Source organism: Rhinopithecus roxellana, chromosome 2 (genome assembly GCF_007565055.1).
Source record: "Rhinopithecus roxellana isolate Shanxi Qingling chromosome 2, ASM756505v1, whole genome shotgun sequence".
In the NCBI taxonomy this organism is placed as follows: Eukaryota; Metazoa; Chordata; class Mammalia; order Primates; family Cercopithecidae; genus Rhinopithecus; species Rhinopithecus roxellana.
The window spans coordinates 31,373,544-31,393,868 of NC_044550.1; the positions used below are offsets into that span (position 1 = coordinate 31,373,544).

The following is a 20,325-nucleotide window of genomic DNA, read 5'->3' on the forward strand; positions in this document are numbered from 1 at the left end:
TTCAGTCGCCCTGTGCTTCAGTACCTCAGCAGTGAAATGGAAACAATAATAGGTGTACTTCACAAGTTATTATGAAGGTTAAATGAAACAATATGCATTATGTATATAAAGCAGTGCCTGACACAGAGAAAGTATTCAACACATGTTAGCTATTGTTATTATTCTAAGGGGCACTCAATAAACAATAGCTACTATTTCAAAAACTTCCAATGAGGAAAACACAATTAAAGAAGTTCTTTTGTGTTCTCTGTTAATATGAATCCCAGTTTGAGACCCACAACTAAAATAGAAAAGGTAGAAGTAGTGTCGCTATCAATCTCACATTGACACAAGAAATCTATTCCCAGGAGTTGTTAATTGAGAGATCTTTGTTTTTTCTCTTTTTTCTTCTTACTGAAGTTTATATGTTTACATTCCTCTGTATTCAGCTTGTTTGTCCATTTTTTCCTGCTTTGCATTCATCTATTGTGCTAGCATTCTTTTCGTGGTATACAAAGATGAGACCAGATTCAAAAAGACTGGTTCAATATTTTTATAAAATAAACTTAACATCATCTTTGAGCCTCTACTATAAAGACACTGTTTCAGTTCAAAGTACCAATATTAAATAGAATGAATGTAGTGGACTTGGCAATATGAAGAGAGTTCTTCTGGGGAAATGTTTGTAAACCAAACATATTCTCTAAACAGGATAGTTGGTATCCTGAGTAACCTGGTAGCACAGTTGAAGCTTAAATAGGCCTATTACACTGAAAGTGGAGCAGTTGGCAACTCTATCCCTGAGACTACCCCACTTCAGACCTGCAACAGGTGGGCTGACCTAGGAGGGCGCAGCTCACAGCTGTCCTTATCCCTCCTTTCCACACTGTCCTAGGACAAAGGGTCAGCAACCTGGCCTTTTTAGAGTAATTGATCCCCTTGCCTGAGAAGCATGATCACTTTCCAAAAACAGAAAGAGTGAAACCTTGGCCTGAACAGAGCAAACTCCCAGCTCAGGGCAAGTGATGAAAAACAGTTCTAAGAAGCTGAGCCACTGACATAGGGAGGAACTTAATATTCCAGCTGCCTTTCAAACCCAGGGAATTTTTGTGGGTTTTCTGGTACTTCTAGAATCCTTCTGAGTCAGAAGCAGAAGTCAAGACTCATCTTGAAGAAAAAAATCAAAGCAAGCTAAGATTCTGAACATTGTATCTGAATCCAGAATAGCTTTTGTTTCAAAAACAACTAAATTGATTTAGTTTTATTCTCCTTTTGTGCCATTTAATTACATTTGAAAATAAAGCAAAACTAGATCTCTTTCTGCACTAAAAACCCGTTAGTTCTTTTTTCACCTAGCATATCTAATACTGATAAAGAAATGTTCACAAAACCATTTTCTAGAGCTAAGAATCTCTAAGGAATTGGTTGCAGTAATATAAAGTACTAATTTAAGGTTTCATTCCAATCCTTCCACAATTAGATCTTTGGTTTGGAGTTTTGTTTTTGTTTTTTTTTTTTTAATCCACACTCATAGTCTGCTGGTTGTGGTTGGATTACTTATTACTGTTTATCAAGTGGTGCAGATCATAATTCTTCACGTAAGTCCAATATGGGCTAGATTTTGAATTCTACATTATGAAATACTCACTGAAATGTCACAACTAATTGTGGGTGGTATTACTGAAATAAAGAGCAATGTTAAATATACTACTTAGAACTTTTAATTTTAATTTTACATTGAATGGACTATTATGATTTCCTTTATATACAGCACTTTAGTATGAGCAAACTATTCCCTTCATGGTGTTGCAACATATAACTTTCCAATTTTTGCTCCTAGTGTAAAATTAAGATTTCCCCACCTTAGAGATAGCCCCACCTTAGAGATTCTGATTTACTAGGTCTGGGTGGGGCCTAGGAATTTGTTTTTGTAACATTCAACCTAGGTGATTCTGATGCTAATGGGCTGTGAACTACACTTTGAAAAACACTTTTCTAACATGCGAACCACTTAAGTCAACTTTATTCTTTAAAACCCATAAATAGTTTTCCTGTTTATCCAGTCAGGGACAGCCAGACTTGTAAACTGCACCTGCTGCCACAGTCTTAGTGCCCTGTCTAAAAGGAACAGGCGCTGAAGCACTCATCCTGCGGATTTTATTTCAAACGTCCAGGAGGTGGCAGCAAACTCTCCTTCCCTCTCAGGGCTTCACAGGCAGCCATTCTAAAACTCGTTGCATTGCAATTTGCTTTGAATATTCTTTAAAAAAAAAAAAAAAAAGACTAAACGGGGTCTTGAGATGTGATTTTTATCTGACCCCCTGCCTCTAATCAAGAATGAGTATAAATATTTCTAGGAATAGAATAGAATGATACAATTTTATCATCTAGCAAAGAGATTGAATTTCCTTGGCTGTTTTTTCTTATCTCTGGGGAAAAGGATGGTATGACTTCCCTTGGCTGTTGGGCCCTAGACTCTGTTATCTCCAAATCCAAAATGTTCTTACTAATAACTAGCTTAAGTATATCTGGCAGTAATCTAAACATTCTTATTTTGGGATCTAGGCTAAAGGAAAATTTTGAAGCACTTTGAATGCATATTAGCTTTTTAAAATGAAAATAAATATGATTATAAAATTTTCAAAAGAAAAAGGAAGTTCATGCACTTTATGCCTCATAGGGAAAGAGCCCAATATTTTTGTTTAACTTTAACATTAATCTTGGCAAATACAGTAGTATGTCAACAAAATGCAAAATCAGTCAGAGGCTGCTTACATGTTACAAGAGTATACAGAACAAAGAAACAGGCAGGCCCACTTGGTGACGGCTTTGATCCTAACGAGCACATTGTTTTCAAAACTTTGAGGCACTAAAGTTTATTTCTAAAGCAAAAAAGATGGTGACGTATTTGGAAGTTCTGTGATGTGAAATATATGTTTGTACATTTACCAGGAGGAGAAAAGACTAATGGGAGAGCTGGATATTATAAATGACGGGTTAATGCTGGATCCTAGGTCACTTCACAGGCTTGATGCCATGTGGTCAGTGAACGACTGATCTGTTCGTTGTATTTTTTTTTTATTGTTTGTTTGGTTGTTTGTTTTTTTTTCCTTTTTTGTTTTGTTTTGTTTTGTTTTGTTGTTAGACAGTCTCGCTCTGTCACCCAGGCTAGAGTGCAGTGGCACGATCTCGGTTTACTGCCAGATTTTTTATTTTTTTAATGGATAATTGCTTAAGAATTTAGACATACATACTACTAAAGGATCTCTCTCTTCCTCTCTTTCTCTCAAATGTGTATTGATGAGGGCCTAGCCATTTTAGTATCTCCAGAAGTTACTTTTTATCTTAGGCTAAGATTATATATCCATAGCAGTTAAGAAGGCTGATGTAGTATTTTAGTTAATTCATAATATTTTCGTAAATTCATCAATGCATTTGTATGAATCAATACTAAAAGTGAAAAAAATTATTTAACAATTGTAGTAGTTAATAAATACCTAAAATCAAATCAAAATGAAGGCAAACTTTGGGATGGGGAGAAGTCAGGAGAATACTAAAGAATGAGATCCTTTTAATAAATGTGTGGTCTACATAGCAAAATTTGCTGTAGTATTAACATGCAATGCTATCTCTAGACAATTATACATTACAGCTTCATGAATGCATTAAGAAAGCTGTGCCAGCCAGGCGTGGTCGTTCACGCCTGTAATCCCAGCACTTTGGGAAGCCGAGGTGGGTGGATCACTTGAGGTCAGGAGTTTAAGACCAGTCTGGTCAACATGGCAAAACCCCACCTCTATTAAAAACACAAAAATTAGCTGGGCGTGGTGGCACATGCCTGTAATCCCAGCTGCTCAGGAGGGTGAGGCAGGAGAATCGCTTGAACCCAGGGAGTGGAGGTTGCAGTGAGTCCATATCATACTACTGCAGTCCAGCCTGGGCGACAGAGCCAGACTCCATCTCAAAAAAAAAAAAAAAAAGCTATGCCAATAAAAACCAGCTGTAATAGCAGCTAAAGCCATGGGCAAAATTAAGTATTTGGTCTCTAATTTCAAATGTTTAATAAGTAGACATGCATTCCAATACCTCCCGAGACATCCTTTCAACCATTAATGACAGACTACAAATATATCTGGAATTAGTGTTTTCAGTGGAAGTAAATGCTGCTTATTCTGAAGAAATGTAACCGGGATACTTCTGATAAAAGATTTATCCTAAGTTTCCCATTTGTATTTGAAAAGCACATGATCGTGACCATCATATTTCGCTTTAACTCATGTTTCTCCTCCAGCAAAACAATCATACATTTGAAAATCCCACATAGTTTGTGGCATCTCCATGTCTCTAAAATGAAATGACATACATGAAATTATTGTGCAAATTCCCTCAAACAGGAAAGATATCATTAAATAAAACTTACCATTTGGACCAGAGATGTGATAAGGGAATTGAGCATAATTTTTTTCTACTCTGTGCTTAAGAAAACAAGCTGTTGATGCCTTTCCTGATGAAGAGCTGGATTTATGATTCCTAATTTTATTTTTATGTATTTATTTTATTTTTGAGATGGAGTCTCACTCTGTCGCCCAGGCTGGAGTGCAGTGGCGTGATCTCGGCTCACTGCAACCAACCTCCGCCTCCCGGGTTCAAGTGATTATGATCCCTAATTTTAAACCTCACCCTGGGGTCATGTTTTTGACCAGGAAAACATAAATATGATAGGGAGTAAATCTTACATGTCTCAAAGAACAGTAGGTTAAACAGTTTCCCCAGGGCCCAGGATATTAATCAAAGGTTCCATTTAATAAGCTTAGAAACATAGTGGACAGAAAAACAGTTACAAAGGTCAAGTCAGTCATTTTCCTCATCCTGTATTCTCCATATCTTTGTGAAACTATGTTGTCACACACTGTATAGTTGCTGATGTGTCTTCGTCATTGCCATTAGCTAGCTTTGAATTGTCAGAGATTTTTAAAGTAATTAGAAGTTGGAACAGAGGATGCTTCTAAATACATCAGTGGGAAGTTTGGGGAATGTTATTGTGCAAAAGCCAAATCAAGGTTGTTACATGGTATGTACACATTTCTTAAGAGTCCTTGTTTTTAAAGTCATAACTGATAAAATTTTCCTCTAAAAAAGCAAAAGGCATTTTAGTTGGGAAATAATTTTTCTTACGGGCTTTTAGCTCCACTTCAAATAGCAGTCACATAATTATAACTGAATACAATATAAAACATGTTAGTTTTTTATAGTGATAATCATGACTCTCATATCAAATTAAGTGCTTACCATGTGCCAGGTACCAACATTTTTCTCTACAAAAACTTCCCACATGCTCGGTGCAGTGGCTCACTGCAAGCAGCTTGAGAGGCTGAGGTGAGAGGGTGTCTTGAGCCTGGGAGGTTAAGGCTGCAGTGAGCTATGATAGCCCCACTGCTCTCCAGCCTGGGTGATAGAGCAAGACCCTGTCTCAAAAAAGCAAAAACCCTAAAAAACTCCCACAAGGTCAAAAGATTATTTATTTTAAACAAGATCAACATCCTTTGTTTATTGTGAAAATTACTTTTTTCTCCATAGAAACTGATGAAATCTGAACTTTTTATATATATTATTCACTTTTTCTACCGTGGGAATCTAAATGAATGACGTTTACTATTTAAATCTTTTGAGGAAAGAGAAAACTTCAGAAAATATTTTGAAATGTGTTTAACAGATTTATTCTTTACATTTGAACCCATTAAACTAGACTTTTATGAAAATAAACTTAAATAAGGCTGTTCCCCAAGAATTATAAAAAATTAAAACAGCAATCCCAGCTACTTAAATAGAACACAGTTTATATTAATACAAGTATTTTCACAGGCTCTAACTTGTAGAGTGACATACTTCTTTTCTGAGAATAAAGAAAGAGGGTAAAACTTGCTGGTATAGTAGTTTTTTTCTGTAAACAGAGTTAACGCCTTAACATACATTATTTAAATAAAATTTTATTACCTATAGCTTTACTTCTCCAACTTCCCTATACAAGCACATACTGGCTTATATAGGGAAAATTACCTAATTTAGGGTAATATTAGGGTAAATTACCTAATTTATATGCCTCACTTTCCTTATTTTCAAAATGGAGGCTATAAGGCTGTTGAGAGGATTAACTGAGGTAACAAATACAGTGTTTAGAACTGTAGCTAGTACATAGTAAAAGTTTTATACATTTTAGTTATTATTATCATTGCTTCAAAGATGAAAGAGACAACAAAATTATATGCATACATTCCTCCCTCATGTTGGTCTTCTCGACCTTAAACTGAGCATCGTTATTTTTATTCTTTTATAACAGAAGGTTTAAAAAAAATCAAGAAGTGTATATTTTGGCCCACTTAGACCTAGCAGGGAGATGAGGTCAGTGGCAATGTTTCTGGCCAGCCCAGCTGCCTGCGTTCTGATGACAGGAGGGCAGCAGGGGTTGGCACCGCAGCCTCGGAGGCGTGCACTGCTAATGCCACTTCAAAGGCAAGTCTCCCTCCTATTTTTATCCTGGGTCAGCAGCCTGCCTTTGCAGTTGCCTCTTGAACAAAAGGTCCTGCCAGGTCTCTGACACCTTTAGGGCCACACAGTCTCTTCCCACAATAACAAAAATAATCACCATTTGTTGGGCTACGTGGCATTCCATTTATAAACACAATCTTTTTTTTTTTTTTTTTTTTTTTTTTTGAGACGGAGTCTTGCTCTGCCGCCCAGGCTGGAGTGCAGTGGCCAGCTCTCAGCTCACTGCAAGCTCCGCCTCCCGGGTTCACGCCATTCTCCTGTCTCAGCCTCCCCAGTAGCTGGGACTACAGGCGCCCGCCTCGTCGCCCGGCTAGTTTTTTGTATTTTTTAGTAGAGACGGGGTTTCACCATATTAGCCAGGATGGTCTCGATCTCCTGACCTCGTGATCCGCCCGTCTCGGCCTCCCAAAGTGCTGGGATTACAGGCTTGAGCCACCGCGCCCGGCCATAAACACAATCTTTACTCTGCTCATAATCTTGAAATTGTAGCCAGCAATACTCCCATCTTACAATTAAGGAAAGTAAGATTGGGAGAAGTTGAATCGCATGGATAACAAGAGACAAAGGCAGAACTTTCAGGTCAGTGTGACGTCCAAGTTTCCATTCTTTCCAATATAAGATGCTGGCCTCCATTGTCATTTACAAGCCTTACACTTTCTCACAAAGAGATTTCCTTGAAGCAGGAAGTAAAACTTTTTATTTACAAGTCTATTGTTTTGGAAGAGAAAATTTAATCTAAAAGTTAATCTAAGATGACCAGTCAGTAACAGAACCAAGATGATATGCTACGTACAAGACCCTATCTCTTGTTTTGATGTCAGAGTATGTCCATTGCATTCATGAAACTATTTATTTTATTTTATTTTATTTTATTTTATTTTATTTTATTTTATTTTATTTTATTTTATTTTATTTTATTTTAGATGACGTTTCACTCTTGGTGCCCAGGCTGGAGTGCAATGGCACAATCTCAGCTCACTGCAACCTCTGCCTCCTGGGTTCTAGCGATTCTCTTGCTTTAGCTTCTCAAGCAGCTGGGATTAGAGGCATGAGCCACCACGCCCTACTAATTTTGTATTTTTAGCAGAGACGGGGTTTCACCATGTTGGCCAGGCTGGTCATGAACTCCTTACCTCAGATGATCCACCCACTCGGCCTCTCAAAGTGCTGGGATTACAGGCATGAACCACTGAGCCTGGCCCATGAAACTATTTAAACGACGTGATTACCTGGCCACTTTTCTATTCAAAAATATGGTTTATTAGTCCTGATTCTCTGCCCTTCTTGGCAGGCAGAATAATACTGTGAACTTCTGCTGAAAGAAATAGAAACTCTCTTTCATTTTCTAGATAAGAGAGTCCTACAACAGAATTCCCAAAAACTTCAGTTGGTAGAAGTAAACTTAAAATCCACTTTAAGAAGGCAAGTGTTAGGGAAGGAGGAAAAGACTATTTTATAGAGACTAAAATAAAATGACCTTAAAAGTGTTTTTATCCTCTGACTTCAAGCTTGGTTGTATCTAAATCATCTCAAAGGAGCATTTGTTTTATATTTAAAGACCTTTAGGTAAAGGGATTCTATATCTCTATGCAGAAATTTTTTCCAGTGTTGAACACTTTCTACTGTCAAGAAAATTGTCACTGAGAGCTCATTAGAGCTGGGAGTGACTCTAAGAGATTAGTTAGCAGAGGCTGCCATTGCCTAACATCTCCTTGCAGTCTCATGATAAATGGTAAATCGACTTTCAGCTTGCTCTTCTTCAACCCTAACTAATTCCAATCTCCTTTATCTTTTTCTTCTTAGATCTTATTTATTTAATCTAGCAAATGTATTTCAGGTTCTCTTTAGGGTTCATGCACAAGTTTCTAAGACTTTTCTCAATTGTGAAATCAAAACCGTTTGAAACTCTTAAACTTCCACTGACCTGAATGCAAATCATTTATTTAAACGTTAAAAATCTTCCACCTGTTTAGAAAAATTGATTTGTTCATAAATATTGGCGAATCCTGTCTGTCTTGTTGAACGTGACTTGGGGTGCATATTGGTTTGCATATATTTAAGGTGGTGGGGATAGTTCTGTTTGTGTCCCTTGTCACTTGTAACATGTGTGAGAGGGGCTGCATCTTGTGAACTGACCTAAAATTCTGGTGAAGATAACCAAATTTTCAGTTTAGGACAGCCTGATGTACAAATTATCATTCATTCATTCAACAAATACCTACTAAGCACCTACTATTCTGGTGCCAAGTACTGTTCTAGGGAAGCCTTAAGGAAACAAAAACCTTTACCCTTAGATGGACCTTAATTTCTGGTGGAGAGAGAAAAATAAAATGATTAAGTAGAATATTTATTACGTTAGATGAGTATAAGTCTAAGGGAAGGATTAAAGCAGGGGAGAAAGGTAAGGAATTTTGAGAGAGGGAGGGAATTGCCAAGCTGAGTGATCATGTAATATTTGAGCAAGGCCTGAAGAAAACAAGATAGGAGTCATGCTGGTACACGGGGAGAGCAAGTACAAAAATCCAGAGGATTGGCAAGTACAAAAATCCTGAGGCATGAGTGTACCTGGTGTGTTCAAGGTTCAAGGCCAATGTGGCTGGAGCAAAGGGAAAGGAAGATGAAGTCAGATAATGCAAGGAGCCAGTTGGCAGATTTTGTGGGGTCTTGTAGGTCAATGAACAGACTTTGGTGTTTCCTTTTTTGAAATGAAAAGCCATGGGAGGTTTTTAATCAGTGGACTGAATAACATAATCTGACTTGAGTTTTAGCTGGATTGTTTTGGCTAGCATATTAAGAATAAATTAAAGGAAGCGAGAATGCAACTAGGGAAATCAATTAGGAGACAGTAGCAATAATCCAGGTGAGACTTTTTAGTGGCTTAGTCCAGGATGCCACCAGTGAAGGCTGATAAGACTCGGTCGGATAGTGGATGTATTTTGAAGTCAGTGCTGACAGATCAGGTCTGGAGTGTGAGATGGAGAGCAGTCAACATTGATTCCCAAAATTTCAACTTGAGCAAATGGAAAAATGGAGAATACCTCGTGCTTTCTGCATGGTTTCTTCTATTTGTGTATCCCTTCTAGGACCTCTGCTTTTCAGAAATTCTAATCAATGATAAAAAAGTCAAAAGAAATACCTTTTATTCCTCTTTGCTTTTCTTGGACCTCCCAGAATCTGTGTATGATAAAGTATATGTTTGTGATGAATATTTACTGATCATGTGTTTAAGAGAGAAGAGAGTCAAAGGAATTGAAATCATATCAGTTGAAGCCCCTTTCTCTACAGTGTATGTGTAAGCAGGGTTTCAGCCAAGAGAATTTTATCGCTTTCAAGGTTTATGGTATAAAATAGTTTAAACTTTGAAACATACATCACATTTATCTTCTTTGGCTTCTAGGACTGTTTACATTGCTTTAAAATTCACCTCTTTGTGCTCAGATCACACTTTCTTTTTACATGTCAAGTGTTCCCTGCCAGTTAAATTGGTTACTATACAGTTTAACAAGGACTCTAACTAAGCTGTTTTATTAACAAGATGTGTGGATAAATCAACATTTAATTAACATGAGAAGATGGTTTATGTTAAGCTGAGAAAGGCCCTCAGATCCTCTGAGCATTTCTCCTGCATGCAGAGCCCCAGCTCTCTCACCTTCATGCAGCAGAAGTGCATCTAAATGCGATGCTCTGTATTCCCTACGGCCTGGTTACCTGCCTGTTCTTGTGACAAATGCCAAGACACCAGTAGTCATTAATCCAAATTTAATCAAAATTTAAATGACCTTTTCCAAAATTTCTATGATCTCACTCCATTTAGTTTGCATGGTTTTGAATCTTTTTTTAAAAAAAGATATTCTCAGACTGGGCACAGTGACTTATACCTGTAATCCCAGCACTTTGGGAGGTCGAGGCGGGCAGATCACCTGAGGTCAGAAGTTTGAGGCCAGCCTGGCTAACATGGCGAAACCCCGTCTCTACTAAAAGTACAAAAATTAGCTGGGCGTAGTGGTGGGCGCCTGTAATCCCAGCTACTCAGGAGGCTGAGGCAGAAGAATCGCTTGTACCTGGGAGGCGGAGATTGCAGTGAGCCAAGATTGCCCCACTGTACTCCAGCCTGGGCAACAAGAGCAAGACTCTGTCTCAAAAAAAAAAAAAAAAAAAAAAAAAATTCTCTCAAAACAATATCGTCGCAAGTATAGTCCAATTAGATTTAGGAACTCTGGTATAAGACTGCCTGCCTGGGTTCAATTTTCCACCCCAACTCTTACTAGCTTTTACCCTTGGGGAAATTACTACCTTCTTCAAGTCTCACTGTCCTCTGGAAAAATAGGGATAATAATAGTGTCTCTACTTCATGGGGTTGTGACAATTACATGAAACACTCCACATAAAGCAATTAGCCCCCACTGCCTGGCACAAAGTAAGCAGTCTATTAATGTTGGCTATTTTTAAAGACAGAGGTAGAAAAATGCCTCGTTAGCGTTAAGCCCTTTTGTGGGACTGTATAACACCCAGTGACTAATGAGTTCAGTGGGAACCTTGCATGCATTATATTGGGCCAGCTAAAGATTGGCGTGTGCTCTCATGGGTTGAACAATTAAAGAACAGAATGCTCTAAATGCACACAGATTGAATGTTCCACATGCAGTATTAACTATACCATCTGCCAGATGACACCGTCCCTCAGTCATTTTGAATGATGTCTTCACTCAGCACATGGCCTTGTGTTTATGTACACACATCAACATAAGAAGATCAAGGTATTATACCTGCATTAGCCTTGCCTAACAAACTGGAGGAAGAAGGATGTGGAGAACTTGAGGGAATGAATGACAGGGATATTATTTCTCCTTAGTTTGAAAAATAACAGATAGCAACAGGATAGTGAAGATACTCAAGGAAGGTGGAAGAAACTGGGAATGTATGAAGGAATGGCTGCATAGAAGTAGAAGCAGATGTAATCCATGTTAGCAGAATCACTGGGGTAAAGCCATGGGAAGCAATGTTTGATTCAATGTAATAAAGAAGTTCCCAAAATCTAGAGCCTAAGGATTGACCAAGATGCTCTGGAAACAAGTACCCCTCTTCTCTAGTGAAAGGCCTCAGTGAGGTATAAGGTTTCAACTTTATTTGAAGTTATTAGAGAAATTTCTTGGAACTGATTTGTAGAAAAAATATTTCCAATTTTAGCTTACATTTTACTTTAAAAAGAAAAATAAGAGAGAGGGAGCTTTGTACTGTACTGAAAATGAGATGACAGGATATTGAAGTTTTACCCAAGGCCCCCAGATAGAAGAGATGCTGTCCACTGAAGTGACATTCCAGATTCAAATACAGACTTTACGAAGAAAATAGTAGCAAATGACTTCCACAATTCTTGAACCCTTCAGCCAGGTCCAAGTGATTAAAAGGGGTTTGATTATGGCAAGGAGAGGGGATTCTGTGAGAAGGAATTCCAGAGTGCTGAAGATGTGTGTGTTTGGAGTAGGTGGCGTGGAGGTGGTTTCACCTTTTTACCTCAAGCTGTGTGCTAGAAGAGTTTCAAAGTGTCTTCCTAGAGAACTTCATGGGAGACACTTGCATGAGGCTGGGTAGGAGGTCAGAGTGGGGTCTGAGTGCCACTCAGGAAATTTGGAGGGCAAGGGACAGGCCGAGAAACTGCTCTGGCAAAGAAGCAGGAAATTTTCTTCTACATCCCCACAGGCAAATGATGTGAGTGTTCCACACGGACCAGGCCAGCCCAAGCCAGGAGCAAGGGAGAGCTGGATGGGGTCAACCTGGGGCCTCTCCAAGGGGGCAGATGAATCCTAGTAGCTACGCACTGTAGGTAGACAGCTGCCTAAGGGAGCACACAGGATGAGTCCAAAGTCACCCCCTAGAAGAGAGAAGAATTAGCATGAATCAAGGACCAGAGGTAAGATGTCCCCAGTGATGGGAATCTTTCAATATCCCATAAAAATGTCCCTCTCTGGACCTGTCTGGCCCCAAAAGTAAGAGGCCAGAATATCATGTTGCCAAATCAAGTAAAAATTTCCTTCTGCTCTTTTATTTCTACTCCTTTTTTTCCTCCAACCTCAGGGGACCAAAAGGCAGAGTTAGCGACCTGAGAGAAGAAGTGGAAGTAGAGTGAAGAAGTCAATCAAACTCCTTCCCTGAAGGAAGACAGGCTTTCTGAAGTGGGCCCCAGCTGGGGAAGGAGAGGAGATTTAACTTTAATAAAGTTGAAATCGGAGTTTGTTATTCCAGGAGACGGAATCTTCTATTTCAAAATAAAACTGGTTTGAGTAACTTAAGGCAACCATTGAACTATTCCTAAAAGTAAGCTAAATGCCCCAGAATCTGCTAAGTTTTCTTCCAGTGGCAGCAGAAAACTTTTTTTATTAAATAATGTTTAAAAGGTAGTGGGAGACAAAAAGAAAGAAGCATTTGATGACACATCATGGGTAAAGCTAATTTAACATCTTGGTTACAGTTAAGTGCTCTCATATAAAAAAAAATTAAATTCCCTTGATAATGATACAACCCATGGTTGAAAGGACAACCCAGGACCTAATCCATGCTATGCTAGGATTCCAGCCTTAGACATTCAAACTCCAAAACAAAAGAAACACCTCTGCTACTTTCAGGTTCCTTTGGTCATTTCTGGCTCAGGGTATATCACATGGCTTCATTCAGCAAGCCAAGCAGAGAACAGCCTGAGCCTTGGAACTGTGATGGACAGAAGCAAACAGCACCAAAAAAAACACTGTGAAAATTGCTTTGGGGAAATACATTAAAATTAGAAGTATGGGTGCAGGTGGATGCTAGAGGCTTGCAGTATTTTGGGCACAAACAGAAACTACATTGTACCAATGGAATGATTTATTTATATCCCAGTTGGATCTCTAACCTAAAATGGTCTATCATTTTATTCTCTATTACTAGCACGTGAAAGAATATGGAGGCATGTTCGTCAGTCTAGGGAAATGCAGAAGAGCAATGGTCATTTTGCTCATTGAGCTGATCGCTCCTTTTTCCTCACAACTGACCTTGCTCTTACATTTGTCATATGCATGTTTGGCATGAGATTTTTGCTTTCAGCTTCAATCCTAGGTTTTAATTTCCTTTCAGAAAGCCTTGGCTTACTCTTTCCATCCCATACTTCAATATTTTAGTTTTCTCCCTGCACATTCATCTTTGTTAATAGGATATCACTGAACGATATTTCGAACTTTCTAAATTCTGTCAAATTTCAATTCTCCTGGATATTTTCAAACTCAGTGCATGAGAGAAATACCAAAAAATAATTTCTCTCTTTCATGCAATGTTTTGGATGTCTTATCACTGCAATGTATGCTTTCACATAGTACTTAATACTCCCAAGTATATTGATAATTATTTCTTTTTCCAGTTATTAGTCAGTGAATTAAACACCTGTATATATGTTCAGGGGCCTCACTGAGATTTCTGTAAAGTCTTAGCTCCCTCAGCCTTCTATCTTTTAAAATACCTAAATAATTGACTAAAGCAGTCCCTCAAGGTGTACATCTAATTGATGCAGGATTTTTTTTAACCTCTTTACCAGACTTGCAACAGGGGTGCCCTGTTTACTCAGCCCACTGCGCTCAAACCCTTGAGGGAGGGAGCACATGAGTGAGCGAGTGTGGGATCTGGCTGGCCACTCTGGGCACTGACAGGAGCAAACTTCATTTGGGGCCCATGGCGGTGCCCAGGTGGGGGTGCCTGCAATCTCAAAGCCCCAGAGGGAGCGTTACAGTGCTCTCTTAGTTCTGCTGTCCGCAGACGGTAGTTAGCAGCTCAGCTGGGCTCTTGCCTCATTGTGTGGGGTGGTTGCCCTTCATCAATGAGGGCAAAGGGCTGGTGTGATGGCCTTTCTGGGTATCTGCACTTGGTGAGTTCCAAGCTCTTGGCCAGCATCCAAGAAGAATGAGGTCACACAGACAATTGAAGGGCAGAGAATTTTATTAAGTTATGAAAACGGCTGTCAGTGGAGAGAGGAGCTGGAGAGGGAAGGGGATGGGCAGGCTGTCTTCCCCTGAAGTCAGGTCATCTCTTCTGTAGTCTGGCCATCTCCCTCAAAGTTCAGCTGTCTCTCTGAAGTCTTGCCATCTCCTCTAAGGTCCGGCCATCTCTCCCCTCTAGTGACTGAGTCTGGGGTCTTTATAGGCACGGGATGTGGGTGGAGTGGGCCATAGGTAGTTTTGGAAAACATTCGACTGGTAAAAAGCCACTATTCAGCTGGGCATGGTGGTTCATGCCTGTAATCCCAGCACACTGGGAGGCCGAGGTGGGTGAATCACAAGGTCAGGAGATCGAGACCATCCTGGCTCAATGTTGAAACCCTGTCTCTACTAAAAATACAAAAAATTAGCCGAGCGTGGTGGCAGGCACCTGTAGTCCCAGCTACTTGGGAGGCTGAGGCAGGAGAATGGCGTGAACCCAGGAGGTGGAGCTTGCAGTGAGCCAAGATCATGCCACTGCACTCCAACCTGGGGGACAGAGCGAGACTCCGTCTCAAAAAAAAAAAAAAAAAAAAGACACTATTCACAAAGAACCAATCAGGAGAGAATGGGCAAACAGGAATAGAAGTTCTCACTTTGGGCTGTGAGTTTCAGACTATTTTGGCTTGAAGGTGGGGTTTCAGCAGGGACCCACCTCTGTCTTCCTGGAATTTCTCTGCTGCCTGCCTCTACCATAATCAAAGACCACACAAAGCAAAATCATGGGACTCTGAAAACTCTCCCAGGGATGCTGTAGACCAGTGTTGTTCTAACTTTTCTACAGAAAGGACAAAAGTGAGATATAGACACACACCACAGGAGAGAGCTACATTTCCCTTTATCACAGTGAGACTTACCACTTCTCACAGTTTGGAAAACTTCCTATTTTTTCCTGTCAAGATAGTTAAAGAGCCTCTTCTCTATCTTCTCTAATCTTTTATTTATTTGTTTGTTTGTTTATTTTATTTATTTATTTATTTTGAGACAGAGTCTTGCTCTGTCACCCAGGCTGGAGTGCAGTAGCTTGATCTCGGCTCACTGCAACTTCTGCCTCCTGGGTTCAAGTAATTCTTTTGCCTCAGTCTCCCCAGTAGTTGGGATTACAGACCTATGCCATCACACCTTGGAGGATTATTTTGTATTTTTAGTAGAGATGGGGTTTCACCATGTTGGCTAGGCTGGTCTTAAACTCCTGATCTCAAGTGATCCATCTACCTTAGCCTCCCCAAGTGTTGGGATTACAGGCGTGAGCCACTGCACTGGCCCAAACTGGTCTTCTATATTTGATTTAATTCAGCTACTGTGGGGCTAAGACTAGTACTGGATTGTGTGCTTATTGAGGGCAAGGACTTTATCATCTTTAAGTCTTCAGCTTATAAAAGAGTACCTGGAAATATTAGGTGTGCAATATGTTAATTTATGTTAAATGAGTTTATGAAATGAACACATACATTATGTGAAATAGAAACTAAGACCTTGAAGGTGACTAAAAGTCAGGATTCCCTACACCTCACCCAAATATATAGTAAAGAGAATTATGAGTGGTTCTGAATTAAGACAGGATTAGTGAAAGCAAGTTTTTGCTAAGATTCAACCGTTGTAAGTAAAATTTAAGTGATTAAAAAGAGAGAATCAAGATTCATTATATTGACCCCCTTATTCTTCAGATAGAAACCAAGAATGAACCATCTGCCTTCTTTGTGTGCCTAATAAAAAAAACAAAAACGAAACATTTGAATCTGAGATATTTTGCCTAAATCCAGGTATTGATATTCACTTTAAAGTTAAGAACTTGATTAACAGAAAAGCTGTTGAAACTGTTTATGAAATTAGAGCAATTTTTAAGCATAGTAATGTTTTTTGTTAGGAAACAGGATGTTTTGATCCTTTCAAAGTTGATACTCCTGTCCCCTAGGTGTACCCTTTCTGCGGTTTTGCCAAGAGATTATCTCAGGTAGTCTCACGCATACTGGAATGTGTGAAGATGTAATGTAGATAGCCAGCCATCAGCATTCCTAGAAATGCAGAGGAGTAAAAGGAGAGAATGAGAACACAAGAGCTTTCATTAAATTATATTGCTGTAGCCGGGCCCTGGGGCTCATGTCTGTAAGCCCAACAACTTGGGAGGCTGAGGTGGGAGGATGGCTTGAGGCCAGGAGTCTAATACCACCAGCCTGGGCAACAGGGAGATCCTGTCTCTAAAAAAGATTTTTAAAAATTTAGCCAGGCATAGTGGTGTGCACCTGTAGTCCCAATTACCTGGAAGGCTGAGGCAGGAGGATTTCTTGAGCCCAGGAGTTTGAGACTGCAATGAGCCATGATCATGCCCTGCACTCCAGCCTGGGCAACAGAGTGAAATCCCCACTCTAAATAATAATAATAATAATTAATAATATCTCTGTGTTATTAGTCAAGCAGAATATTTAGTATAGACAGAGGAATGTTGCAGGGATACAAACTCTCCAAGAAATAGGAATGTAATACACATGAAAGGAAGCAAAATGCAAATTAAACAAGAGGCAGGAGTAATTCCCTCAGAGACAAAGGCAATACACTCCACTTAGGAAATAAAAATCCATGTGATCTTCACCATATAAATAGATTTTGAGAGGAAAAGGGCCAGTCATTTAATACCAGTAATGTTAACTACATCTACAGAGCTCTTGTTTGTTTTTGCTATATTCATTCACTAGACCAAAATTAGATAACGGATTAAAAGTCACCTGGGAAGAGTAAAAAACTTGGTAATTTATAGCTTGTTTCTGAGGTTATCAATAGGTTTTGTTTATTTTGTACCAGGAAAGCAGGATAGGAATGAGGTTGGGATGTGAGTGCACATATGCCTATGTAGAGGGCAGAGAGAAGGAAAGGTGGTTCCTAGTGATGACAGAGCCCCTGCCCTGCCCCTAGTGACTATGCCTAAGAAAGATGACAGCAATTGGGGCTATGCGTTCACAGATGGGGAGCAACTAGGAGGGCCAAGTGCAAAAGGTGGGGTGGGGTCAAGTGGCAGCCCACCATTTGCCCTTGGCCCACTTTTGCAAAGGTGGGGACAGGGAGGACAGGCAGCCTGTCCTGGCTTTAAGACTAAGCATTCTAGGGGGTTAATTTTTTTTTTTTTTTTTTTTTTTGCAGTGCTTGGTAATGATGCTAGGAATACTTTGGAGTAACAATCAGCACAAACCAAAATGAATTAGATATATTAATATTTTCATTGTTTTTAGGAGAGTGGGCGCTCCCTTTCTCTTCCCGGAAGATCAGTCCCACCCACCATTTCTGCATCTCCTTGGGTATACCAGCCTACTTATAGTTACTCTAGCAAACCAACCGATGGACTAGAGAAAACAAACAAGAGACCAACTCCTTGGGAAGCAGCAGCAAAATCTCCTCTTGGTCTAGTGGATGATGCTTTCAGACCCAGAAACATCCAGGAATCCATTGTGGCAAATGTGGTCTCAGCAGCTCGGAGGAAAGTGCTACCAGGGCCTCCAGAGGATTGGAAGGAAAGACTGTCCTATATTCCTCAAAGCCAGAAGGCCTATATGGGCTCATGTGGAAGGCAAGAGTATAATGTCACAGCCAATAATAATATGTCCACCAACTCCCAATATGGTTCACAGTTGCCATATGCATATTATAGGCAGGCTTCAAGAAATGATTCCACAATCATGTCCATGGAAACCAGGTCTGATTACTGTCTTCCAGTATCTGATTACAACTACAACCCACATCCAAGGGGATGGAGACGCCAAACCTGAAAGTTAGACGAATGGATCATGTGCCAACTGTGGTTTTTTAAAAAACGCTCCTTTGTAGGGTTTTAAACTTTTCTAATAGATTTAATTTCACTTTTGGTCTTGGCTTGTTCTCGTAAGTCATTTATCTAAGTTTGTGTTTCTATGTGTGTGTGTGTGTATATATGTGTGTGTATACACACACACACACACACACAAGTAAGTGTGAATACTTCCTTGTGGGCTGATGCATAGAGAATTCCTTTGAAGAAAATTTCACTATCTGCATTGATGTACCAGCACTTATATGCAATTCATAATTTTGATTCCATTTGTAGGTATTCTATGCAACTAAACTCTACACAATTAAAGTAAAACTAACTATTTCTTCATTGCACCTTAGTCCAGGAAGAAATTAATGGAATATGGTGTGCTAATTATCACTACCTATAACAGCAAGGAATATAACATTGCAGAAATTTCTTATAGGGGCATGCCAGTGAAAATTATTTATTATTTTATTATTTTATTTTTTATTTTTTTGAGACAGTCTTGCTCTGTCACCCAGGCTAGAGTGCAGTTGCGCGATCTCAGCTCACTGCACTGCAAGCTCCGCCTCCCGGGTTCACGCCATTCTCCTGCCTCAGCCTCCCGAGTAACTGGGACTACAGGCGCCCACCACCACACCCCAATAATTTTTGTATTTTTAGTAGAGACGGGGTTTCACCATCTTGGCCAGGCTGGTCTTGAACTCCTGACCTCGTGATCCACCTGCCTCAGCCTCCCAAAGTGCTGGGATTACAGGCGTGAGCCACCGTGCCTGGCACCAGTGAGCAATTGTTTTATAAAAATATTTTCCTTGGTGTTAAGTATTTCTCTGCAACTTTTTTGTTTGTTTGTTTGTTTTTGTTTTTAGACAGAGTCTTGCTCTGTCCTGCCCAGGCTGGAGTGCAATGGTACAATCTTGGCTCACTGCAACCTGCGCCTCCAGGGTTCAAGCAATTCTCCTGCCTCAGCCTCCTGAGTAGCTGGGATTACAGGCACGCACCACGACACCAGGCTAATTTGTGTATTTTTAGCAGAGATGAAGTTTCACCATGTTGGTCAGACTGGTCTCAAATTCCTGGCCTTGTGATCTGCCCGCTTCAGCCTCCCAAAGTTCTGGGATTACAGGCGTGAGCCACCACACCTGGCCTTTTTGCAACATTCTTTAAAAAATCTAATAAATTTTAGATTAAAAAAAAAGAATTAAAATGTGGGAGTTCTCAGAAAGAAATAAATACATAACAATAAGATTATTATACATTTTAGAAGGGCTTTTGAGGAATGTTGTGATGTGTGGAGAAAAGAAAGATTTAGATATATGCCTATGTCAGGAATAGACTCTGGGTTCAGGTGTCCCCATTTGTCAAATGAGAAGATTGGATTATCTAATCTTTTAGATCTTTAACAACTCTGATATTCTGAGATTCTCTCATCTGTAGAATGCCCTCTGATGCATTGTTTATTTTTATTGCTCATTATATAAATATCAGATTATGTTTAGGAGTGGATTAGGTAATTAGTGTCACTACATGTGTCATTAAATGTCTTAAAAGGAATTGTTAGGCGGCAGGCTTTGTGTTACGTGTTACATGGAGTGAGGGTAGATGTGAAGATTTAAAATGATTAATGGATTTAAGGAAGTGGTACATAAATATGTCTGTTATTATGCAATTGTAGGTCATGATCATTTATTCAGTTATAGAAAACATGCCACAGAAGCCGATGTAACAAGTGGTGCTTCTTTAGAAAGTTGTCATTAAGATGTTCAGAGGAAGTTAAGCAGCTGCTTCATCAATCCCATGACACTTGCCTTGTTAGCATGCCCATCAAATAATCAGATCAAACACCTGCTCCTTATTGCCATGCCCACGAAGTGTCAAATAAAAAAAAAAAAAAAAAAAAAACCAAAGTATTTGACATCTTAAGCAAATATCCAGAATATTTTTAAGTAAAAAACCATCTTGAGGATTCAAAATTTCCTTAGCTTTTTAAAGGTGATAATTTTGCTTTGTGTTACTTTTTAG

The 20,325-nt window shown here is 39.5% G+C and overlaps 1 protein-coding gene across 2 annotated transcripts in view; it reads left to right on the forward strand.

The window, feature by feature from the left end:
- The window catches only part of SYNPO2 (synaptopodin 2), a 174,049-nt gene extending 155,217 nt beyond the window's left edge, over positions 1-18,832 (forward strand). Inside the window, exon 5 of one of the 2 annotated variants that reach the window (XM_010364860.2) lies at positions 17,747-18,832. In XM_010364860.2, coding sequence (XP_010363162.2) covers positions 17,747-18,280 — 534 coding nt within the window. In that variant the 3' untranslated portion in view covers positions 18,281-18,832. The remainder of the gene's footprint in view (positions 1-17,746) is intronic. The other variant, XM_010364859.2, reaches the window with a different exon arrangement.
- Positions 18,833-20,325: the final 1,493 nt, after the last annotated feature.